Genomic DNA, 21,606 nt, shown 5'->3' with positions numbered 1-21,606 from the left:
AGTTTGCAAAAAAAGGAAGAACCCCCCCCCAAACAAATGTGAATTAGGGTGCGTTTCCATCAAGTTGTTTGAGCGGATGACGGTGGTATTGGTAACCTAACCAACAGTAAATAAAACACCATCAGCGGACACGTTCGCTATATACGTCAGAATTTATTCGGCAGATGTGTTTCCATCACCCATTATTTGCATTAACTCTTTTTCGCAGAATTTAAAAACCACCTCAAGTGAGCATACGACTTCGTTTACTTATCGTCAACTTTGTGTGATACTTCAAAATGTGCATAAAAACAGGGTGATTGAAAAACAGTTAATGAGTTAGAGAACCGGATGAGTCCAATCCATGAACGGATTATTCAGATCAGTTTTGTGAACTGAATGAGCCAGTGAAAAGATCCAACTCAAAAGAATGAAAAGCAACTTACAAGAAGAAAAAAAAATTCTAACACAAAGCTATCATATGTCTTCAACAGATTTATTGTAGTCATGCCCTTTTCTATGGGGGTGGTAGAAGGTGCTAAGCACCCTCAAACACAAAGCAAGAGCACCCTCAATTGATACTGTAATAATATATTGGCGAAACAGATTTGGCAAACGCTCCAGTGCATATGCATTTTTGTGCTCTGGAGAACGTCAAATGTATCTATTTACAACATGTTTTTGCAGCGGTGAGCAAAGTAGCCAATCACAGACATAGTTGTTGATCTCTTGAACGCAATCAGACCAATCAGAGGTGTTTAAGTTAGTCAGTATCCACTCACTGCTCAAAACGCCAGAGTTGTTATTCAGTGCTGAGTTGTGCAGGCTCGCGAAACCTCTCATTAACAAACAAAGGGTAGACACGATGTAAGTAAGAGATTTATTGTGAAATGTTGGCAGCTTAATTGATTATAACGGAACTTTGTGAGATGACTGTGACAAAGCAACGGCGTTTTAGTGATTGCAAAGGGAGCGGTCTTGGCACGCTTTCGAGGCTACAGCCTATAATCAACTGAATAAAACCATTGTTTTTTTTATGCTACTAAGAGGAACCGAAGGCCAATTGACCCTTCGCAGGGAGCTTGATTGACAGGTGATCCGACCAATCATACTTCGCCATCCGCCATTTTGTCCGACAAAGCAGTCAGGAGAGTTAGTAGATTAACATGGGAGGATTTGAACTTGAAAAACTGAATATACTGACGCCTTTCCGCGGTTAAAACAACATTCCTTCTTATGTTCATTCATGTTTATTTGATGCTATAAATGAACTAGAAGGAAGAGATGATCGGTTCACGAGCAGCTTTAACTGAGGCTCTACAGCGATCTGTCACGACACATTAAAGATCCACAAAACGGTATTTATTGTTTAAATTTCTTTTTAAAAATGACCAAATTTGAAAGGTGAGACTTTGTTTAATATGTTTAATATCAAAAGTAACCAAAAAATAACCTGGTCTGTCCTGTCTGTCAGCGTATTGCCAGTCTCCTCTCTGATCCGCGATGTATTTTTCACTGCGTGAGAACATGGTGTGTGCGTGAGAGCGGCGTAGCTTGTCGGACATAGCGACAGTAACTAAGGGGGGCGGGTCTTTGCGAAGGGTCAATTGCATGCTACAAAGTTTCGGAAGTGAAATCTACATATAATTGCTGGATTCACTCTGCACAGGACAGGTATAATATGACATGTTAAAATTGTAACGCATTAAAGCAATGAAAAGGCAGACTAATAGACTAATAAAAAATTCTATTCCAGTTATTGGCAAAAGTGATGACTTGTAACCAATCTTAAATGTCTCACTGTAAACTGCACTATGGGGGAGCCGTTGCTTAGCCAACACAAAGACTATAGATATAGAAAGACTGCTACCTCCTATTACTTATGAATGGGAGAAAATGCAACAAGCAATATGGCAGAATACGTTCCGCCTTCTAAGTAAAATAGGCAGTCGCTGATTGGTAATGCATTGCAGCTGCGTTAAAAGCTCCGGTTCCCATAGAAACCTGAGACTCGGGCTTATGACTGCACATGCGCATTAGCTTGTCTAGTCTGTCTAGTTTATTTAACGCTATTTGAGCATAAGAAACAACATTTATGGGACAGTTCATGTCATATTTTGTTGCTGATTTGAAATTTAAGTTCGCCAAGCATTTTTTGAGATTTTGGAAACACAAAGTTTATTCTGAGTCTGAGTTTTTGAGATTTCAGGAATCCCCCAGATGGGACTTGGTCTTGGATGCCCGAAATACCTGCCTGGAGGCATTGCAAATATGGCCGCCGAGTGAATAGACTTTCCTTGATAGGGATTTTGGCCTACATCTGTACTTTACTAGAGCACCCTCAGTAATTTCAGAAACACCCTCAGTGATTTAATTCTGGAACCAGGCCTGAATGTTGTGTGACTTGATCATTATCCATTTTAATTGGATGTGAAAGAGCGACAAGTACATCCATTTAAAATTTCTGTTTCATAAGCATTCAGTAGCCTTCACTCAATCTGCAGTGAAAGGCTTTGGCAGAACAGGAACTCAGAACCAGTCAACAACAGAGCAGATGGAACTGTTCCCCCCCCCCCAAAAAAAAAGAGGCTACGACCTCAGTCCAGGACATGTAGTTCTTTTCTAAAAAAAAAGAGTCTTACCCGGTTTATTCACTTTTATCACCAGGGAGAAAAAATATATATTCTATGAAAAAAAAGAAGAAGAAGAGCAGTCAAAACAATCCAAAGAGAGCAAAATGAAACCATGCCTAAGGAAACACAAAGTCTGTTCTTTTTTAAAACCAACTGGGCTTCTAAATAAATCAACACAAGGTCCTCCAAACTCCTAGTCAATACTTTAGCAACATCAGGGGTTGCAATATATTTGTGCAGTCCAATACATCAAGTCATCTAGCTGATATGTAGTTAAAAACTATTTTTAATATGGCAACCAAACTTAGCTTTGTTATCAACACCGCAATCCTTTTGCAAGTGAGACGGTAGATAACCATATGTGCCTATCTTTCCATTATCTACTGCAGCTGAAGCAGAACCTGATATACAACAGTGGCCAAAAGTCATGTCCGGAGGGGACATTTGCTTTTAATGACCCTTCAGGCTCGATTAAACAATCACAATATGAGGAGTATCATATATTGGGAAGAGGAATACACTAAATTTGGTTAAGGTATTAAAATAAAAAATTAAAATAAATTAATTTAAAAAAATTGGCAAAGAGGGCAATCTCCATATTATGGAATATGGGTTTAATAGCAGCCAATCATGCAAAAACAATGCATAGAAAAACAAAAAGCTCACAGGAAATAAAGCATACATTGACTACAATGTAATCAGTTAATAATATTTTGTTGGTTTTCCCTTGTTTTTGATTACAGCAGCCATTCTGCTGGGTATTAACTCGCTAAACTTTGTGCATGTGTCATGCTTAACTTCTTTCCAATCCTCCTTAAGTTCTTCCCAAAGTTGAGCTTCATTGGATGCCCTGCATGACTAATCACAATTCAGGCATATCATTTCCCAAAGGTTTTCCATGGCTTTAAGGTCAGGGGACTGAGGAGGCCACTTCTTAATGCTTAGAATAACTTTGTTGCATTTGTAAAGTGTTTGAGATTGTTATGTTGGAAAATACACATTCTCTCCAAACAGATCATCCATACTTTACAATATTTTGTTCAGTATGATCTTCAAGTATTGGTCCATTTTCAAAGAGCCAGCAACTTTGTATATCCTTCTAACACCTGCTGCAGACATGGGTCACCAATCCCATTGTGTTTCCCCTGCCGTGCTTAATTGCGTCATGTATGCATTTGGTATTAACTCTTTCCTCACTATTTACAGCATTTTTGAGACAGCTATTCCCTGCCATTGACGGTATTTTCCGGCAATCCCTGTTTTCACTGGTATACCGTAGGGTGGTGCAATTACACATATTCTGAAAGAGTACAGATTCTTCTGATCAAAACAGATGAAGAAGCATCAGAAACAAACAATAGAAGTATTGCTTATGCACATGTAAAATAATGTGATCATCAGAAACTAAACAGTGTATTAAACCAAAACTGTCTAATGTTACAGAAAGAAATCGACCCAGAGAGAGATATAGTGCAGTTTAAGCTTTGAGGGTGTTGATGGAAGCAATCTACTCCATGTTTTGATCATCATTCTAAATCCAATTCGTACAGAGTCTTTGACAAAAATGCAATTTTTTTCCAGCTTTAAAAAACAAAACAAAAAAAGTATTTTTTTTAGCGAAACTTACCCACATTCAAGTGTTGATAAAATTAATGCATGAAGCTATATATATATATATATATATATATATATATATATATATATATATATATATATATATATCTGGTCTTCCTTGACCAGCCACAGCACTTTACATTCTGCATTGTAGTGGTGTCACTGTGCTTTGAAATAATTCTACGGATATTGTGACCATTTACATCCAGCACATGAGCAATATCCAAAACTGATTGACCGGATTTAGTTATTTTAACAATATCCTCCTTGGTCGCAGAGGACAGCTCCTTCCATCTGGCCATTTTCACTAAAACCCACAAAATAACATAATAATATAGCTAATACCTCCCACATAGTGATTAAATTATATGCTGGGAATGAGTGCAAGCTTGGTATGACCACTTGGCCAAAAAAGACGTCCAAGCAATTTGGTGTGTTTCATTGCATCATGACAAATAATCCACTTGAAACATAAAACACATACATTAGTTTTACACTTCAGGCACAACTTCACAACATGCATACAAAATAATTAATAAACAGTTTTTTTAATAAAAAGTTTGAATAAAGTGCAAAGAAGCCAACATTCCTAAGTACTAAGTAAGTTTCTAAGTAAGATAATTAAGCAACTATTGTATTTATATCAAAATCATATCTTGGCTTTTCATTCTAACTATAATATTCAATAGATATCATGGTTTTTATGTATCAATTCTCAAACAAGTGTTTTGTTTTTTCAATCATTTTAACCAAACAGACATTGAAGTCAAAGGTGAAGTAGTTTCACAATGTTGTTTACCAATAAATGAAGATGAAGAATGCTATTAATACTGTAGTATTTGTATAATTTTATTTATATAATTATATTTGCAATTCTATTATTATATTTATATGTATAATTTTATTATATTTTTATACCGGTAATTGTATTTACCAGCATAATGTACATTTTACTAAAACATTTTAAACTGCCCCATGAAACCGTAAAAATGTGAGTGATCACGTGAAATACCACAATATTGAATTTACTTGCTGAATTTCAGAAAATCGATTTACTGAAAATGAAACATTTGCATGAATCAGTGCTAACTGTCCAAACTCAGACACATTTTTTAAACAATTTTTGCTATACAAGAGGCATTAATAATACTTCTGTTTTAAAACGTATACTCATGAGCTGCAAGACAAAGAAGGAATGATCTAGTAATCATCTAATGATGCAGTCTTTCTGAAACTTAGTAAAACATTAAAATCATACCAATATTCATGATACTGTTAAACTGTAAAATAGCAGCAAAATCATCACAAAATATTGTGAATATTCAATACACTGCCCTGCACTACCACATCTCTAACATGGCAAGAACATATTATTACAACTACAGAAGTCTGAAACTTCTGCACTGTAAAACCATCTTTATAATCAAAGTCACAAGAAATGCTTGTAGCTGCAGATAAACTCAGAGTCCAGACTTTAATGACCACATCATGTTTTGTCTCCCAACATTTCATATCTTAGAGATAAACCACTATAGGTAATGTCAAATTGACAGCCAGATTGACTTAATTAAACAAAAGCTGAAAGTAGATATCACAGCAGTGTTTGTGTGGCTATATGAATAAACAAGCAGGCTGCAATCCAAAAGGTAGTCATTCTGTTTTCAAAGTTAGAGCAACCAACATAGTTAATGGAATTACAAAATGAATCCATGAAATCAAGAACTCTCTGAGAAGCGGAAGCTTTTCTCGAGATTGAAGAAAATTGCTGAGTCCATCTCTACCTGGCTTTCTACTTTCTGAGGAGCTCTGGTAGTATAAATGTGAGTGGGTATGAAGCTGGGAAAAATTGGAATATTTATAAAGAGATTTGATGCTTTAGAACGTTTATCGGAAAAAAAAAAAACGAATTAAACCTACTCAAATAACTTTTGCTCACTTGAAAACGTAATATTCAGCATTTGCATATTGCAGAAGCAGAAATGCCGTTGGCGAGAAGGTCTTTGTCACACCAGAAATAGGTGAAAATAATGCTTACGTATATTCACTATAGCAAAGTGTGTGATTTCATTGTGGATTACTTGATCATTTTCACTCTGCGGAAAGTTCCGGCGCAGATGTTTCAACAGCCCTGCAGCCTGAGAGAGACAGTGAATAGCATGAAGCCCTGCTGTTTTCTAGAGAGCTCACACAACGTGTGCCGGATGGGCCCATTTCTATGAAGTGAGACAAAATCTCAGCCAAATTGCAGTACAGATGATAACCAGTCATTTTCTTCATTGATGGATGTCTGAATAAACCATTAACAAAAATATTTCAAGAATCAACAAGAATTATAGGGGTAAAAATATTACTAATTAGTATTCAACTAATCCATTGAACTTAAGTTAACTAAATGAATAACTGATGATTTTTACAATTTTTTAGAAATGAATCACTGAACTTACTTAAGCTGGACAATGACACTATTTTCTAATTCCAGAGCTACTGTACAGCCAAAACAAACTGCATTATTTGTAGCATTATTTTCCTGTTATCAATGTAAAGGTGCTTTGAAACAATCTGCATTGTAAAAAGCGCTACATAAATAAAGGTGACTCGACTTACTATGTTTTGTGTGATCTAATTAAAACGCAATTAAATAGTTTGCATGAGCTGTGTTGATCAAATTGAATCAGCCACTCTGATCTGTTTGTAACCTACAACAAATACTCAAAACACTAAAAAAGACCATGAGCTCACATGTAGGGATGGGTACCAAAACCTGGCCGTTTTTACCAAAATTAGATCTGGCGAAAATAAGTAAATACATTTGCTATTTACTATTGCTACATCAACATCATCTAGCAAATTTTATCCCGCCAACCGTTTCTAATTAGCTTTTTTGCTATTCGCAAACCAGAAGATGGATCTCTCTCACGCGAGTACAGGTACATATGCTAGCAGCCTTCTCAAATAACAATGACATAAGCATATAATCGAGGTCACACTGCATCAAGGCGTTTATCTCTGACACTGATCCAACAACATTTTGCTCATTGAAGTCATTGTTACATATTCACAGGTTTTTTGTTCCTGTTTCGCTTCAACAGCTTGAAGCACCATTTCACCATCTCCAATAATCAACAGACCAGAAGTCATTTATTTCCAGAAGAGAGTTAAACAGGAGCTGCGTGGAGTTCCGAACATATTTTTGTGAACCTGATTTGAAGTTTGGTTGCACTGACACATTTAATCAAAACTATTAGCCCGAGGGGAAAAAAAATATCAATACTTTTCCACTAAAACTTATGTTTTAAACACTATTTCTTTGGCCAATTGTGATTAGTTAGGATTTGAAGACATAGGGTGTGTCTCAATCAGCTCCCTAGCTTCCTAGGTCATGAATCAGTACATTGTGTACAGAATTTGTCCACTGGTAAGGACAGTTGGCTCATTACACATTGGGACACTATTTCAGGCAACATGAAAACATCCTTGCTTGTTACATAAAAAAATTATAAATGTTAGCTAGATTGTTCACTACCTGTCAAGCGATGTATGTTTATGCTGAAATATAATTAAATAATGGTTTGGATCTTAAAAAAACATTTATCGTATATCATTATATGTAGTGAGTTGGCTCACATGATTTATCAATTTATCAGGCATCAATGCTTCCTGGTTTTAACAGTGCATTGTGGGGCTGTCATTTTTGGAAGACAGCCCTTAAAATGTCCAACTCCCTGATAAGTGGACATGAGACGCACCCATAGATTGCAAGATGTAGTTTCAAACATCCTTTTTTAACATGAGATTTGATTTTAGGGCTTTTTGTTCTTTTAACCTTTATCTAAACAGCAATAATATGAGACATAACTTTACATGTGTTTAATGTTACAGTTGACAACAATATTTGTAAAATAATGATTTTTGACCAAATTGTGCATCCATTCTATCTACTCATCACTACTACCATCTTGCTGTATGTATAATTGCATGCAGGTTGTTACATGCTACTACAGTGTGATAACATGAAATACTGTATACAGTACACAGTCAAGGATGCCTAATACCACAGAAGTGTCCCGGTAGAATTCAAAGCTCAGGCAGACGAATGAAGGGCGGACTTGATCTTAAATTAAAGACTAAGGGGTGTCTAACCTGTACTGAGCTTGGAAGTGCTCCTGAACGAAACTGTGTCGAGTTCCAGGCTGCTGTGAGTTTGCAGGGCCGGGGCAAGAACTCTCCTCCAATTCCACAGAATCCTGAGAGGTGCAAGCAGAAGGAATGAATGGAAGAAATATATTTAGTTGTTTTTCACATTGGGTTTTGGGATGAAAAATACATTTTACACAGGGAAGGTAGACAGTGAGGGTTTTTAAAAAAGCATTTATGTTTATTGCATTCAAATGTTTCAATTACCTTTTCAGAATTTAGAGAGATACCAGTCATGAATTAATGTCTAACTGAGACAGATATAGCCAGTTACTTGTTTTTCATTCATGGAAATCTTATTTCTATACTATGGAGATACATCAACAACACATCAACATTGATACAATTCATTTGCATTATAGTTCAGAAACTTGATCTTAGAATTTTATGTCTGTTGTGTGTTTTGGGCCTAGATTTCTTTGGATTTTGTATCTAAACCTTCCATGTTCTTATGTGTAAATTTCAGGTTCATGTATTAATGACATTCTTGAAAATTGTGTTGCAACAGTTTGGGGAAGGTCCTTTTCTGTGCCAATATGACAATGCCCCTGTGAGGGTACATAAAGTAGGGATTTACTGAGTGTGGATTTACTGAGAACTTGACTTGCCTGCACAAAGCCCAGCCCTGAACCCCTTTTGAACACCTTTGGGAAGAATGATCACCAATTATGAGCCAGACCCCATAATCCAATATATCAATAGGGTAAGATGTGGTTAGCCTACAATATTTTGAGTTAGAATTATTAAGAGAGGATTTTTATCATTTCATGTACTTATTAAAGACTTATTACAGAATTGGTTCGTTTTTTTTAATTAAAGTAGAAGAGTCAGGACGTGGGCATTATGGAAAGTAATATATATAACTTTTTTTATAATATAATGCATGTATAAAGGGAGGGAATTACAGTTTTTCTCAATCGATTTGACACATCTCTCCAAACTCAGGTCACTGTGCTCAAAACAGTTAACACCGTAACCTGAACACTTTGTAATTGTCCAAAAAAGGTTGTACATTTTCCATCATTTCATGCAAATTACAAAACACATGCATAATTTTCTCAAAACACTGCACAACATTTTCAAATGTTTTCACAGTAGGCATACAGCCAACCAAAACTTTAATATATCAGGAAAAAACAACTGCAGCTCTTTTTATTGGTTTAAAAAAAATCATTTGTGCACCATTTTTCCAAACACAACAACCAACGGAGTTAAATTCTCAGTTGCAATGTTCTCATTTAGCCCCAAATACATCTCTTGAGTTACTAATACACACAACACAGGGAAAGCTAAATTCCTAATTGTTTACACATCTCTCTACAGTATATTACAAAAAACCTATAAAAGGGGAAAAGAAACAAATAAAAAAAGAAGAATGGGAAAAGGAAGAGGTATAAGAGTGAGAGGTTTTTGGAGAGGATAGAGGAAGGGTAAAATTAAGAGGGAGAGGAACAGTGGAAGAGGTAGAAAGAGATGAAGGGAAAGGAATTGATTGTATAGGTAGAGGAGATGAGTTGAGGATTTAGGAGAAGCAAACAGAGCTGAGGATGTAGAAAGAGGAGTAGAGGGAGAAAAGACGGTTGAGTGGAAGGCAATGGTACCTCTGTAAACCCGAATAAGTTGGCAAAACTCAAGTTAAAAAAAAATAAAGTTTAAGTAAGCAGAACTGGCAGATTTTTATTTTGTACTTATATATTTTAATTGTTCTTAACTTGAAATGTTTGAGTACACCAATTCATACATTTAACTTAAAACTTTCATGTAATCTCAATGAGAACACTTTTATTAGTAAAAACTTAGCTAGCTTCAACAAGTTAGTTTGCTAACATTCTAAGTTGATAACATGTTAACAATAGTTTGTTATACAGTAGCACTTGCTGTATGAGTGCAGCAATAAAGGTTGATTAAGCTGCATGCACCACTTGTCACCATGATGGTAACTATCCTAAAACCAACATTAACAGAAATTCTTCTAAATTAGCCTAAAAAAAAACATGAATCTACTAAATCACCCACTTAACATTAATCTTGCACACACAAAAAAACCCCATTATATTAGACTTAATTTTAGCATTAACTCTTCTTTTCGAGTGCCATCAGCAAAGCATGGAGGGGAAATAGACATCCCAGCCATTTCACTTAAACTTAAGTTCATCTAAATTAAAAGAAATAATTTCATAAAACTCGGGGAGAGCAAGACGTAAGAAGAAGGAGGAGAGGTAGAAGGATAGGGTACAGACAGGTTTCAAATGAAATCAGAGCCAGCCTAATTGAGCATGCCATAAATTATGGTCTTTCCTTGAAGGAAGATGGACAGAGAGCTCAGCCCAAAATAAACATTATGCCACAGTTAATGTCCCTGCCTGGACAACATGCTGCACTCAATCGGTGTTGTGGCACACATTGCTGTCCCACAACACAGAAAGGCTTCTAAATATTTTAAACTCCCTCAGTGAAATTTGTTGTTTGGGTCAATTTCCAATTTCACCATTCAGCACTGGTCCAAGAGTGGTTTGAGCATCACCCGCATTTCAGGACGGTGTTCCTTCCAGCACATTCTCCTCTTGGAGATGAAAAGAATATGATCACAACAACCAAGTCTTCCTCAAGCGCTGGAAGAGGCCTGTGGAGAGGTCGAGGCTCAAGGATGGATCTAACATTCACAGCTTTTTTTCCCCACGATGCATGACTCGTGAAAATATATGAAATTCTTTGACCAAATGTAAATGAGAGACAAGATCTTTCAAGTTCATTGATTCAATGATTGCAGTATATATTTATTTATTTACTTATTTTATTGTTTTGGGGCGAAAACTAACTAAACTCTTGATTAAAGAACGCGATTGAAGAACACGAAAAACATGTATTTTCATTCATGTATTTGTGTATCTACAGATGAATTTATTATCAAATCAGAGAACACACTTGTAGTTTTGATGTTGCCATTTATTTTTGATGAATGCATTACTAGAATAAGCACTGCAGTGCAGTAAGAGTGTGTTTAGTTTGATGTGCTAATTGTTTTGAGAGCAACTACATTCATTTGAAGAAATGTGTCAAATCGATAGAGAAAAACAAAATATCTAAACCTATAATGAAGATGCACCAGCAAATGCAACGAGAAATTTAGCTTTATGGCATTCAAAGATGGTCAAAATGTGGCAAAATATTTGCAAAAGGCAAAATACGTACCAATACTAACATATCTGCAGTTTCCAACAGAAATTAACACTAGAGGCAGTAAAAACAGGAAGCACTTTTAATCGTTTTTACACACAATTATGATTACAGGGGCAGATTATGAATTTATAAAGACTACATGTGGCTCCTTGCACAATTAGGTTTTACAGACATACTAATTGTACTTGTGAATTGGAGAGCTCGGGTATGAATCCCGTAAAAGACGAGTCACGATAAAAGAGCTCAAAGACAAGAGTTCAAAAACAACCTAAAATGGCATGGTTACTATTGTATTTTTATGTCACATTTGCTTTTGTTAACATTATCGGGTAGGTTTAGGGATTAGTGTAGGTGTAAGTTATTTTAAAATGGAGCATTTTAGCGCCAATCACTGGACATTTCAATTCAGAACTGCGGTGATATGTACAAACTCCAACGGAGTAAAAAGTTGCCATATTCACGTTCATCTATTCCGGAAAAAAACTAAATACGCTTTTATCGCCACTCGCTGGACATTTCACTTTGAAACTGTCATGAAATGAACGGTGCAACGTATTTTGCATTTAGCGAAAATGTTGCCACGGGTACGTTTTTCTAATGAGCCTGGGCTAAATAAATCAGAAGACGCTTTGTAGAAAAATAAAATACTGCAGTCACGGACATTCTTTTCCTGATGGGATTAGAATTCTGATCATTTTGCTTCATAAGTTTTTACTAAGGTTATGCAAGGATAAACAGACAGCTTCTTGACATAAAATCTTGTCAAGTACATCTGTGAAACACAAATTTACCTAACCTCCTGGGACAACTAATTCTCCAAACAGGGCTTAAGACATTCATGCAAATCCTAACTGCAGAATTAAACCTGTCCTTTCGTAAAATCTTTCCATATTGGAAGAGAGGGAGATGAATTTATTCCTTAACACACAAAATAAACTAGTATCTTTAGTGAACTAAAAGGCAGAAAGGGTGCTGTCAGACAGTGGTGATAACAATGCCATATTCACACTGAGACTGAGGCACTGAGCGAAAAAGGAAACATTGTGAGAAGAACTGTTATACAGTATATTAGAAGGAGAGACAGAGAGATATGGAGCAAAACTCTCAATCTGGCTGTGGCCTCTTTCCTTATTCATATCAGTTGAATTGTCAAGCTTTCGGTGCACACTCGAAGAAGCACCTTCTCAAAACTGGGTCAAAAGCCACTTAAGCTGGACTTTAGAACAAAGAATAGATGCCTCAGTTACAAGACTGAGCAGCATTTCTCTCTCTGTCAGAGTGCATGCTGGGAGTGAACGGAGCCTGGTGAGAGTGAGTGCGAGTGCTAAAACTTTTCTATCTTTTTTTTGTGTGTGTTTGTTCTTGTGCGTTTCATTTTTCGTTTTATTAGCATTTAAAGGTGTTCAAGTCTGCAACCAGCATTGTGCGGGGAGGGCGGCATGATAAACCAAAACACAATGATTTTGATAACAACCCGCCGTCATGGAGTAAAGATGGAGTAGTGTGGAGCAGTGCTGGTGGGAGAGATTGTAGCATCACGGATGAACAATGCAATTTTTCTTTTTTTGAATTCGGTTGAAAAGGCAAATGATCCGAAGCGGCGTCGTGTTGAATGGCTCACTTGTACCTGTTTTACATTTAAGTAGCCCTTCTAAAAAGGTTATACTGTCCAATGTAATTATACAATCCTTGCGCAAGAGGTATTTTGTTATGGAAAATTGGTTTCCCCTATCAAGAAAATCCCTCTTGATTGTAAGTCACCATTGGTGAAGTATCTAGTCTCATTAAGAAGACAAGTTTTCATGGAGTTGATGAAATCGATCTGGGGTGCACTTCCCGTACACCGACGTAACTCGCTGCTTAACTACCATAGTACGATGCATCGTTGAAGAAACCCACTTGCTAGTCATGACCGTATTGTCGCAAATTGGTTATTTAACCAAGTTGGTTAATGATGTCACGCAGTGGTGGAGTAATAACTTATTTTAATGAATCTGTTTGAGATTGCATTAATGCTAGATGTTTTGCTATAAATAAGAGACATGGCATCTGAGGACAATTTCTCATTTTTCTCAGTTATTTTGCTTTATTTCTATATTCAATCATAGGGTCGTTCTTACGTTCCAGAGCACATCCAGCACTCTTCCAAAACTATGCTTTAAATCTCTTGACAAACTAAACGACATAAATTACATTTGTATTTATTCTAAATAAAAGACATAGATTGCACTGATTGTCAGCTTGCTTATTTGGCTCAAGATAAGGATTTATTGAGTCCACATGTCATGCAAACAAGAAACTATGCTTCTAACCACACGTTAACCTGTCAATTGTAGTTGAGGGTGCTGAGAATAAACCTGATGCAACAGAGATTATTACGAAGCCTACTAAGCATCATGTAGCTCAAACAGAGCGTTGGCGCTTGCAACATCAAGGTCATGGGTTCGGTTCTCAGGGAAAGCAAGAACTGATCAGAAATTAAATGTGTACCTTGAAATGCAATGTAAGTCACTTTGGATAAAAGCATCTGCCAAATGCATAAATGTAAATATAAAATGTAAATCAGTATTTATTTTTCAGAGTTGTGAAAAAATAGCAACAGGTAGCGCCAGTAGCTCACCAAATGCAAACATTTGACGACACCCATTGTCTACATATTTTTTAACGTAAATCATGGGTTTTCTACAACATATTTCAGTAAGAGACATAATTCACGTTGTATTAAGCCATACAAGTCTTAATACCCAGGGATCCGTTTAAGACTTTTGTTCACTCAAAATTACTGGAAATAATTCAAATGTCACATTTCAAAAGGATAAAGACAAAGTAGACATCTATAGTAATAGAGCAACTATTTGTTGTTAAAAAGAAACCTCGGATTACCATATGTTAGAAAATAAATTCAAGACTATGTTTTCATTATACTACTATAAAGGTGCAGCTCATGTCTATGTACCAATCTGTTTGTCTTATCACAGAACTTGGGAAGAGGTTTAAATGAGTTACTGCCTTTAAAGAGATATGAGGTCAAACAGATACCCATCACCAGCATCAGCAAAACAATAGAAAATGCTAGACCACACAGATACTCATGGGTATTATATATCAGAATGTTTCATTCAGCAGACAAACTCCAGCCCAAGGACTCACCCTTGCAGAAGAACTGCTGCTATTAACATTGACTGTCCTCCTAATTATTCACTGCAGAGTCACTGAAGATGCAAGTAAATGTGTCTATTTGACATCACTGTCTTCTGTGAATCATTTCAGATTCAGTTAAGTTTAGTTAAGAACAAGTCTCTCATATAAAGGAAGCTTTTGTCACTTTTTTTAACATTATGATTTCAAAGATTCAGGTATGCAGAAAGTAAATGCTGTTTGTTCAAAAATAAGAGAAGAGCTGTGAGCTGTTAAGTGGGGAAAGAGGCCTAAGGAAGTAGTGAATTGATGAAATTGGGAAAGAGTTGTGAGGAAGTGGGAGAAGAACTTTGTGGAAGTAGGGAAGTAACTGTGAAAAAGTGGGAAATAGATGTGGAAGGAAGCAAGGAATCAAGGAAGAGCCCTCGCTGTGAGGAAGTGGGAAAATGGTTGAGGAAGTGGGTAATGGCTACATGAAGTGAGGAAAGTGGGGGCAGGGTTGTGAGGAAGAAAAGAAAGCGTTGTTACAAATTGAGGAAGATTTGTAGAGAAGCAAAAGGAAAAGCTTTCAGGAAGTGGGGAATATTTATAAAGAAGAGAGGGCAATGAAGAGCAATGAAGAAGTTACAGAAGAACTATGATGAAGAGAAAACAGGGTTAAGAGTAAGTGATGTAGAAGCTATGAAAAAGTTGGGTAAGAGTTGAGTAAGTGGAAGATAATCTGGACAAATCTGGATACATCATGGATGTGCCATTATCTATCCTGTTAAGAAGACATTTCAGAACTCTAATACAAATGAGATTCAACAGAAGAGATTCAACTTATCTAGTGGTTGAAGATATAATATATATATATATATTCCTGCCCAAAACTGTTTTTATATATATATATATATATATATATATATATATATATATATATATATATATATAGTTTAGAGAGTTGTGGCAGAAAGTCTTAGAGGAAGAGAGAGAAGAGCTTTGAAGAAGAGAGGTAAGAGCTGGAAGAAAGTGAGGGAGGAGCTGTGAGGAAGTGTGGAAAAAAATTGTGAGGATGTGAAGGAGAAGCTGTGAGGAGGGTGAGACGTTGTAAAGAAGTTAAGGAAGGACTAAGATGAAATAAAGGATAGGCTGTAATAAAAAGCAAATGAATCATGCTGAATTTACAAATCCTTTTTATCCACTACATTCATCTGTCTGCCCACAGAGGACAATGCGAGTAGCCTACTGTTGTTTGTAAGGAAATCCACTGAGGTTCACAGATCTCTGCGTCCTGCCTTATTTCTCTATTCCTCTATATAGTCCAAGTATGAAAACACCTGAAACATTCTTGCAACAAATGAATCAGAAACACGTCAAGCATTTACCTCCTGTCACAGAAACATTGCTCCAAGTGTCTGAATGAGTCATTATAAATATGTACAGCCCTTTACAAGAGTTGATAAAAGCTATTCTTTACTGGTCAACAGTTCAGAGAACAACTTTTAAAACATTTTTTGTTAGTACTATGGGCCATGGGCTTCCTCCGTCCCTCTTTTTCTGTCTCTCACAATAAGAACAAAGACCATTGAAGTTGACAAGAAATCAACCTTGTCCCGAACACAAAGCTGTCTGAGATGCAAGTATAGCTCCATCTTTCATCCAGACTCTTGTTGTTCCAGTGAAAAATCACAATACACATAGCAAATAAGCCACCATTATAGGTAAAAAATGGCCCCAAGATGTACACTTAAATGACAGACAAAAGTGCATGAAATGACAAAATAAAATATCAAATTGAATTGGAGAAATATAGCACACACTTTAAGCAAATTTTTTCATAAGAATTATGAATCATGCCAGGTTTCAAAGAAAAAATATAAACAAATTAAAATATTAAAATGTATTTATTACCAATAATTCATTTTAGTTGTAGTTCCAGACTATTTATCATACTATTATAACTTGTATTGATATATCTAATTATTATCTATTATATTTGATTGGAAGTTTAAGACATTTGATAGGCTACATCAACCCTAACAAAAACTCTGTTGTTAGTCCACTTTCTTAATCCAGTAAGGGCAGTTAATTGGTGTCCTTTAGAACTTTTTCTCTGTGATCAGAGGAATTTAAGAACTATAGAGATTTCAGCTCTGTAGTGATGCATGGGGCACTTTCTTTACCAGAAACCTCCAAGAACCTTTTATTCTTCCATCAGTTGGGCGGCACCAACAGTCATGTGAAAAGAAAGGTGGGAGGTCAGCGAGAATGGAGGAACAGACAGAGAGGCATGTAAAGGGGGGTGAAATGCTAGTCTTGCACGAAAGGGGCTGACTCACAGCTATTCTTTCAGACACATATAGCAGCTGCTAATTCAGGCTATTCAGCCGGGGCTTACGGTATCACAGCAAACACTGGGACTCACAGGACAGGAAAAAAAAACAAAAAAACTCACAGGCATTTCACTCTAACAACCCTCTATCTCTGTATGTGTTTATCCATATGTTACTTTATCTATCTCTCCATTTTTCCATTTCTGCATTTCAATTCACAATCTCTCTCTCTGGTTCGTCTTAGTCTCTGTACTCGCTTTCAGGGCTTCCCAGAGGCTTTGATCTGCTGGGTTTTTAGTAATTTAAGAGAAGTCACGCACCTCTTTTCATACCCAAGCATAGCTGCTGAAAAACATTCCGGGACTTTTATTGCATTACCTGGCTTGCATGTCTTGAGTCAAAGAACAGAGTAGAGTAGGATCTTTCTGCCTTTACTCACTCTGCCTAACACTATGAATGGATCAAGCTTTTACTCAGATCCTATTTTAATGGGATACCAAGTTAGAAGGTTAGAAGGCTCCTTGTATCAGTGTTTCCAACATCACTTTTCAGCAGCGGGGGAGCATTACCGCCACAAATGAAACTTCAGGGCCACGGCACAATAAATCATACTTGAGTGGCCAATGTGAGTTTTCAGGCCGCAAGTCAAGTCAAATTTCTTTTTAAAGCACCTTTCACAATACACAACGTTTCTACAGAGCCCCTAAAGGGACGTGGTGGTGTAAAAAAGTTGGGATAGGAGAAAAAAATGAACGGAAATCTTTTGCGTTCCCTCGCATAAACTGTTGAGAGCTCGGACAGGCACTTCCTGTTTAGTTGTCCCACTAGCAGTGTTTCAGACAGCTTTGTAAGTTTGAACTTGGACTCAAATAAAGAAATGCGGTCAGTAGGTGCTTAGGAGTTTGGTAAAGATGGCAATATATTTACAGATTCGAACTTCCCGGATCAAAATATTTGTGAGCAAAACATAAAACTATATAGACAACGGGCCACAACCCAATTTTTCTCAAAACAAGTTTTATAATATAATTTGGTCTCTAAGCAGGCGACTGAGAGACAAGTCCAAAAAAGGGACCGCTGCAAAGTGCAAAAAACAAAACCCTTTTGCACATTTTATATCATGAAAAATATTCAATATTCAAAAGCACATGTTATCAAACTAAGTGCTCCAGTATGACCAGTAGGAGACCATTGATGTGTAAAATAAATTTGGTGACACTACAGTGTGTAACATTGAAGTTAATGACTATTTAAAGTTTTTTGGGGTTTTGCACTTTGTAGACGGTCCCTTCGGACTTGTCTCTTAGCCGCCTGCTCATAGAGATCAATATTATAAAGCTTGTTTTGAAGGAAATTTTGGTTGTAGCTCATTGTCTACGTTACAATGATTGTAAATAGGTGTCATTTGTGTTTAAACAACGTTCAGCTTACAAGTTATTACGAGTTATTCGAATCTGTAAATATATTGCCAACTTTACTGAACTCCTAAGCACTCACTGATCACATTTATTTATGGTTGAGTCCAAGTTCAAACACGATGAAACGCTCCATTGTTAGGTACGGACCTGTCTAAAACACTGCCAGCGGGACATTAAACAGGAAGTGTTTGTCTGAGCTCACAACAGTTTTTGCGAGGGAACGCAAAAGTTTTGAAAAATATTTTTTTTCTCCCATCACAACTTTTTCCTACCAAACTTTCCTACCTTTTTTCCTAATCTCATTAAAGCAGCTTTACAGAATGCTTAAAAACAGTTTTAAAGGCTTTTTTAAGGCTATTTTTGTATTATGTGTAGCAAATATATCAGTGCCACAGTGTCTCGGGCACATGCCTGACCGTGTGAAGTCATTATGAAACTTTTTTATTATGCCATTTTGATTAAAGATTAGAAGGTTTTTAAAATGTATTTAAAAAAAAAACATAGACCTGGATGAATCATTTGCAATAAGATCTATAACATGCATTTACAATGGTGAATTTTCATTCCATGCCTACTTTAAAATATATAAATGGTGTAACCCTTTACACTAAGTTTCCTTTTGTTAACTATATAAGTTAATATGAACTAACAATGAACAACACTTCTACAGCATTTATTAACCTTAGTTAATTGTAATCTGAACATTTAATAATACATTTTTAAGATCAAATATTGCATCATTACTTAATGCACTGTGAACAATATAATTAGTAAGATTAACAATGATTAATAAATTCCATACAACTTTTCAAATTTTGTGTCATTTAAATGGCAATGTTGAGAAATATAGAGTATGGCTTTGAAGTGGAAATAAAGCAGTCAGTAAAGTTAAAATTATTTACTAAATGGATTTCCACTAATCAAAAAGTTATATAACAAGCACTATGAATGTAACCATTTAAACGAAAAAAGGATGTTTTGTTATAGCTACAACCGGTCAGACAGTAGAAGACAGTCAGAGAGTGAAAGATAATGAGAGACGGTAAAAGATGAAAACTGGTCAGCCACAGGGAATCAGAATACAAAAGGAAGGCCACTATAGCATTGGTCCAGGATGTCATTTTTTTAAGTAAAACTCATGCCACTGAAACAGAGAATACATATTTCTCACCGTGATTCCACCTTTACCAATCAGGACGCCATACACGTTGAATTATCTCCAAACGCAACGCCATGATACCTAGCCATTATGTTTTTTTATTCTTTTGTACTCCGTGCAATAAAATTAACCAACTTGTATGCCTATTTTTTTATCAACCCAAAATTGCCTTGCAAATAGAACTGGAGCCCTCTATTGGTCAACTACTTGGTGTTTATCTATTAATACTAGTAATGATTACAGCAACTAATCAGAAAAATCAAAGAACAGGAGTGAAACTATAATAAGAGTCAACCAACCCTGTGACATCACAAGTTGTAGTACTGCAAGATGGTGGTGACCTTGCTACAAAAACTATAATAAAACATCTTTTTTTATGGTTAAAATGTTTGATTATAGAGTGGAAATCCATTTACTAAATGTAAGCTTGACTGACTGCTTCATTTCCACTTTAATTTTCAATAGTAATATATTGCTATAGAGACAAGACAAATTTCAGGAAGAATTAATGAAAGAAAGAGTTATCATGTGATGTCTATCCCTACGGTGTTTAAAAATTACTCATGGTATGAGTACTTGCGTCGACTGAAAAAAATGACAAGAAACAACATTCTATTGAGTTGTCCTTGTGGGCTGCATGCACAAACAAACATACAACGCAACCACTGTTGTCTGATTCTCAAACAAATGACTTAAATGAGTCAGGTATTTTTTTAAACGAAACATAAGGTGTGATCAATGTAGCCTGATTCCTGAAATAAATGACAATGAGCAGGTTCTTTTAATGGGTAGTTTAAAAAAAGATTTGTTACTGGTTTAATCAATCTGAAACACTGCCCTTTATAACTTACAGCAGAGAGAGAATTTATTTAATATCTAAGCAAACCATTGTAACTGAAGTGTACCGACATTGAATCAAAAAACAAATCAAAAGCTTGAGAATCTAAATCAAATTTGAAAATTCTGTATCAATATCCATCACTGCTCAACCCATATCACTTCTGGTGTTTCTATAGATAAAAACTGAGCTAATGTGGAGACAAATCTAAATGTGGAAGATTTTGCACTCATATCAGGGCAACCCAATACATATTAATTGAATTTGATTCTAAATGGTCACCAATCAGTGAAAAATGGTCCATATTCAGAGCTTTTCTGGCCATACTTGCAGTAGTTTCCCAAATATTCCGTTCCACACAGTTTATGAGCATCTATTTGATAATGCTTTATCCAAACAGATATTGTATATTGATGCTACAGTTAACCCTGTAGACATGTGAGAAGATGAGATGTTGATGCTATGGCTCAGCAGTTGATACAGCAGAACATCAGCTTGTGATCATAATACCATGGTGATTTGTAAATAAATTCGCCAAAAACTTTGATTGTTAAACTGATGTGTTGTCCAGAGTTGTAGTGCTCTTGTGCTCAAAAAAGTGATACAATGAGGCATCTAAATAAATTAATTGTATAACAGCATGATGATATACAACTGTACATTTCCTGTCTATCGCCACTCTCTGCCACTTATTCCAATGACTGATATAACCAGTTTTACCAACTTATAACCAGTTGATATTTACCAACTTATAACCAGTTGATATTTACCAACTTATAACCAGTTGATATAACCAGAGTTACATTAACAAAATATGTGAGAGGGCACTGCTAGAATGGATCATACTGTTAATGCAATAGGTAATATTTAACTGCGCAAAATTATCGAAACTAGTTGATAATTCCTAAAAGAGAATTAGTCTTAGCGAGAATGTTTTATTAACTGTACTGCACTGAGAATTTACTTTTAAAAAATGGCAAACGAGGAACATGCATCATGTAATTTGACCAGAGTCAAAGAGTATTCAATTAAACAACAAGGACTTTGCAGTCTGACCTGATAGCCTAATAGCCTAAAGTCAAGAAGAAGAGCAGGAAAAAAATGAAGCAGCTCCAGGCGAGCACAAACAACAGTCCTT

General features: G+C 36.0%; 1 protein-coding gene across 2 annotated transcripts in view; it reads right to left on the bottom strand.

Annotated features, from left to right (window-relative positions):
* Positions 1-21,606, bottom strand: part of usp43a (ubiquitin specific peptidase 43a) — a 117,091-nt gene that overhangs the window by 64,572 nt on the left and 30,913 nt on the right. For both annotated transcript variants that reach the window (XM_077198994.1, XM_077198995.1), the window contains exon 3: positions 8,367-8,470. In XM_077198994.1, coding sequence (XP_077055109.1) covers positions 8,367-8,470 — 104 coding nt within the window. The remainder of the gene's footprint in view (positions 1-8,366; positions 8,471-21,606) is intronic.

Source organism: Siphateles boraxobius, unplaced genomic scaffold (assembly GCF_051911475.1).
Source record: "Siphateles boraxobius isolate OS27281-9 unplaced genomic scaffold, OSU_SipBor_1 41, whole genome shotgun sequence".
In the NCBI taxonomy this organism is placed as follows: Eukaryota; Metazoa; Chordata; class Actinopteri; order Cypriniformes; family Leuciscidae; genus Siphateles; species Siphateles boraxobius.
This window is presented reverse-complemented; position numbering and strand designations above follow the sequence as displayed.